Source organism: Aegilops tauschii, chromosome 7 (assembly GCF_002575655.3).
Source record: "Aegilops tauschii subsp. strangulata cultivar AL8/78 chromosome 7, Aet v6.0, whole genome shotgun sequence".
In the NCBI taxonomy this organism is placed as follows: Eukaryota; Viridiplantae; Streptophyta; class Magnoliopsida; order Poales; family Poaceae; genus Aegilops; species Aegilops tauschii.
In genome coordinates, this window is record NC_053041.3 from 11,108,418 (window position 1) to 11,113,266 (window position 4,849).

At 43.1% G+C, this 4,849-nt stretch overlaps 1 protein-coding gene across 1 annotated transcript; it reads left to right on the forward strand.

The window, feature by feature from the left end:
• The first annotated feature begins 242 nt into the window (after nucleotides 1-242).
• LOC141026639 (uncharacterized) lies at nucleotides 243-860 on the forward strand. The gene has a single exon (XM_073503477.1). The coding sequence runs from the start codon at nucleotides 243-245 to the stop codon at nucleotides 858-860; it is 618 nt and encodes a 205-aa protein (XP_073359578.1).
• Nucleotides 861-4,849: the final 3,989 nt, after the last annotated feature.

Below are 4,849 nucleotides of genomic sequence, written 5' to 3' on the forward strand. Positions count from 1 at the left end.
AGGCAGAAGACACACAGTAGTACTACAATTGTAAGTGAATCCAACCTGCACATATATGCGTACAATGGGCATTAATCAATAGCATTTACGTGACCAAGATAATTAGATTTATGCACCATACCGATGCACTTATATATAAATCTCAACCCACCTGCACCTCCAACCATCTCCTCCTTCCTCTCTATTTTGTCCAAATTGTATATTCTCGCTGCCGTATGGCGGCAACAACACCTATGGCTTCCATGGCCATCTCAACCGTCGTCGTCATGCTCCTTTCTTCTGCCATGGCTGCCCACGCCAGCGGTGGCGGGGAGAAGGCCGACAACACAAGCCTCGTGATGGAGGCGTGCAAGAACATCTCAGGCGAGCCATTCAAGGTGGGCTTCCTGCCAGAATTCTGCGCATCAACGCTCCTATCAGAACACCGGAGTGCCGAGGCCAAGGACTGCCGTGACCTTGCGCTCATCACTGCCGACATACTCAAGGTGCATGCAGCCGCCATGGTAGGCAAGGTGGACAACATGCTCCGTGAAGGCGGCCGAATCGCCACCAAGGATAAGATAGCAGCTCGCGCCCTCCGGTTGTGTCGGGCGGACTATGGCGGCATGGTGAACACGCTCCAGATCTGCCACAACATCATCCAGGACTTCGGCCGCAAAGGTAAGCATGGGCCGACGCCCTCCGAGCTACCAGAGTGCATTGAGAAGACGAACCACAACATCAAGGACTGCACTGCCGAGGTCTGTCGCACGTCGGTGGCGGGGACGATGGCTATGGCAAATGAAATACTAGAGAAGCTGGCAATCGTCAGCAAAGCCTTGATAGATCTCTTCTTGGCCGGCAAGAAGGATGGTAACTAGGATCTATCTATAATTAGCATCGTGTGATGTGAGGATGGAATGTAATAAATACAACTCACAAAAAAAAGTTAATAGATTACAAAACGGTGAGTAAAGACGAAGCGAGCTATGCCTCTCCACCTCCCACCCGTCCGATTCATGCATGCATGGCCTGGATCACCTCTGTCATCCATCCCCGCCCCATTTTTACCGGGAGACAGCTACCGAACATAATAAAACTAGGCGAAAATTCGTTTATGATCCCGTGCTCAAATAGACCCGTTATCGGGATCGTCCGTTGTGCTAGCGATGTGGGCCTCCTGCCGTATCTCTTGGCCGTAGCTCACGCGTATGTTGCTAAATCAATTAAATCGCCTACCGCATTTATTACTATCTATTGAGGAGATCGCTGTCCAGGTCCTTCAACAATGAGAATGCCAACGGAATAGAGACTTTTCTGAGCCTACCTGACCCGTGGCGAACGACGGATCCATCCAACACGATCTTAGCATACCACATCTCCTACCTCCACCCCTCACTCCTTCCTTCTGTTCTCGAGATTACTTTTCTCCTCCGGATAGCCCCGTACGCCCGTCCAAAACACCAAATGTCGGCATCAGGATCGTGTCCTCAACCGCGCATCTTCAGGAACTCCGCCTCATCGCCTGCTGCTTGTGTGGAGATAGGCTTGACACATCCATCACCTGGCAGCTGCAGGAGCAATTCATTACCCAGATGTCTGCTAGTTCTACATGCAAGCCGCCAGTTGACCATACACGTTGGGCACCATCAGAGACCAAATCAAATCACAGATAAAACCGCAAGTTATCACATAGCCCTCGTGGTATTACTGAGACTAGTTGTGTACCCGTGCGTTGCCACGGGATAACATGTAAATTTTACGACATAACTTATTGATTGAATGTGTTTTATTTGGACGGAGAGGTTAGAAACTATGAAAGAGAACATCACCATCTATATGGTGCTTCCTCCCCCACCCCAGCCCCCCTCTCATTCAATGTCATCCCATTACATGTGTGATATTTCATCATCATCCCTGAGCTTTTTCTAGTTCTGACGATTACCTAACGAAATTCACGTTGCCCCGTGTTCCATATCATCGCATCTAATGTCTATCACTTAGATGGATAATAACAATGAATGTGCGGCTGGCCTCAACTTCACCTCAAACTACACAGGACACAAAGACCTTGACTCCACTCTATGACAAGGTCGTCAACCATGAACGATCTCGAGCTCCGCACCACTCTTATGTCACTCTAGTGCAGTTTAACATGCACCCTCTTACCCCTGTTTTCACATGAGAGGTAAGAGTACATAATAGATCTGAGCCGTTGATCTCATTAATTAGTGGTCTGATTAACTCTTACTTTCTTACCTCACATGTAAAAAAAATGGGGATAAAAGGGAGCATGTTAAAATTTGCCATCATTGTATGTGTGAAACAACAATGGTAACCGATAACTTCTGTGAGAAATTTCCTTTAGACACAATATAGTAGGCCACGGTGAACTTGTGTGATTAAGTTCCTTGAAAACACGATATAGTTGGATACGTTGCAAATCCTTTTGAGGAAACTCAACTGGTGCTTAGTTTGTCATTCTAATTCAGTATTCGAGTTCAATATGACTGAACAGAAGCTAACTAAAAGTAGGTAGTGTTGCCATATTAGTGGTATGCTTGTTTGAATATTTGAAAAGATCTATTGCCTGAAAACCCTGAAAGCGACCCTTCTAAATAAATGTGAATGGAAGAGAAAATGTTTCAAAGTTTCTTACCAGATCTAAGACACTGCAACTTGTGCGTGCTCATGTACATAGCCGACAAGTCGATACCAAAATCAGATGTACATTTCTAACAAATAAAATAGTTCTCTAATGAGATAAGTATCACTCGATCAACCTGTAGGGATAATCTGATATTGAACCAATTGTGTGTGTGTGTGTGTGTGTGTGTGTGTGTGCGTGCGTGCGTGCGTGCGTGCGTGCATGCGTGTGTGTGTGACTACTACTCCCACCGTTCCTAAATATAAGTCTTTTTGACATTTCAAATAGATTATAATATACGGATGTACGTAGACATATTTTAGAGTGTAGATTAACTCATTTTGCTATGTATGTAGTCACTTGTTGGAATCTCTAAAAAGACTTATATTTTGGAACGGAGGGGGTACAACGCTACTTTGTACAGTCTAAAACATGTATATGTATTGATTGTGAGGCTGCAAGAAAAAAGTATAATGGGTCCTTGTATGTCTAATTAAATTCATATATCCGGTGAAGTGTGTAAGGTTGAACCAAACTGTAGGCCATCACTACACTACTCTTTTTTCTTTTTTTTTCTTTTTTGAAATTCATCACTACACTACTCTAAGAGGTGGCTTATTACTGAATTAAAGATGCTGGCATTTAGTGCATAAGTAAATACAGAAAGCACAATGATAACATAGCTGCAGAGCCACATCATAAAAAGGTATAGTATATTACCACTTTGGCATATTTATTCACAGTTAAGAGAATGATACATCCATCACCAGCCGCCACTACTAGAAAAAGGCTTACTAGTGGCGCATCAGTTTTGCCTACTAATAGCGCACCACTGGTGCGCCACTAGCATCACGCCACTAGTAATTTTTACTAATGGCGCACCGCTGGTGCGCCATTAGTATCTGGTACTCTAATGGCGCACCAGGCAATGCGCCATTAGTATAGGCCCCGGTGCGCCATTAGTATGCCTCCCAGTGGGCATGTGCTTTGCCATACTAATGGCGCATTGGTGGGCGATGCGCCATTAGTATCCTTTGGCATACTAATGGCGCACGTCTGGGTGATGCGCCATTAGTATGTATATTAGGGATTTTTTTCTTTTCTGATATTTGCACAGATTACAAAATATATTATTGAACAGAATATAAACAGCACCACACAGCAACAGTAGATTCATCGAATACAATAGAAGATTAGTCTCCGAATACAATTCATCATATTAGTCTCCGAAATCAAAAGACCGAACAAAGATAGAACATTACAAGTTTCGAGACCGCGAGTAGCGAGTTTGTCAAAATTAATACTAATCCTAACAAGTCCTACTAATCATCATCATACAACTTCTACTCGTTATTAATAACAAGTCATACGATCATCATCCTCACAGTCATCGAACCAACCCTACTTAATTGTTCTTAGCACATGATCATCAGTATTAGGTAGGACCGAAATACCCTCTTTAAGGTAAAATAGCATAAAACAGTATAGACCCTGACTCTCCATTATGGAGAATGGAGATCATCATGTCTCCAATTCTTGCGCCTCGCTTCCTTTTGCTTCCAAGAAGCTCCTTGCGACTGTCCATACATTTTTTCCATTCTTTGATTTGCATGTCTCCACTTCTTTTAGAAATCCGGTATGGACAGTTGAGATTCGTAGGATGACCTGGTTGTATATTCAAAACATCAAGCCTACCATTCTGATACATCAAATGAGGCACACAATCCTCTGGGATTATCTGTTGAAAAACATAGTAATAACTTCATAGTTAGCAATGATAATGTACTAGTTTTAGAACTATGCAAAATATGCACGGATGTCGTAATAGTAAGAAATCTTACCAGGGTATCTCCATAGTAGTTACCGTAGTTCAACACGTGCACTAGTGGCACGTATTGAGGACCATAATGATGAGGAGTTTGATTGTAGATATTGTAATTCTCAATATCAGTACAAAATCCGACCAGATGAGTTTTCTTCTTATAAGTTAACTCAGAGCCATCGGTGTAGTAGGTTCTGTCTACCATGTTCCGCACATTGTTTGAACAATCAAAATAAGCTGTCAATGAAAATAAGCTGTCAACTATTTTGAAATGAACAATATAAATTAGTTAATAATTAACTATGTTTGAGAAACTCACATAGCGGTAGAACTGGAGGCGTATCAACAAGGACCCAAATGTCCATATTGTCTTGGTCGATGCCAGGATCACCAAGATCCAT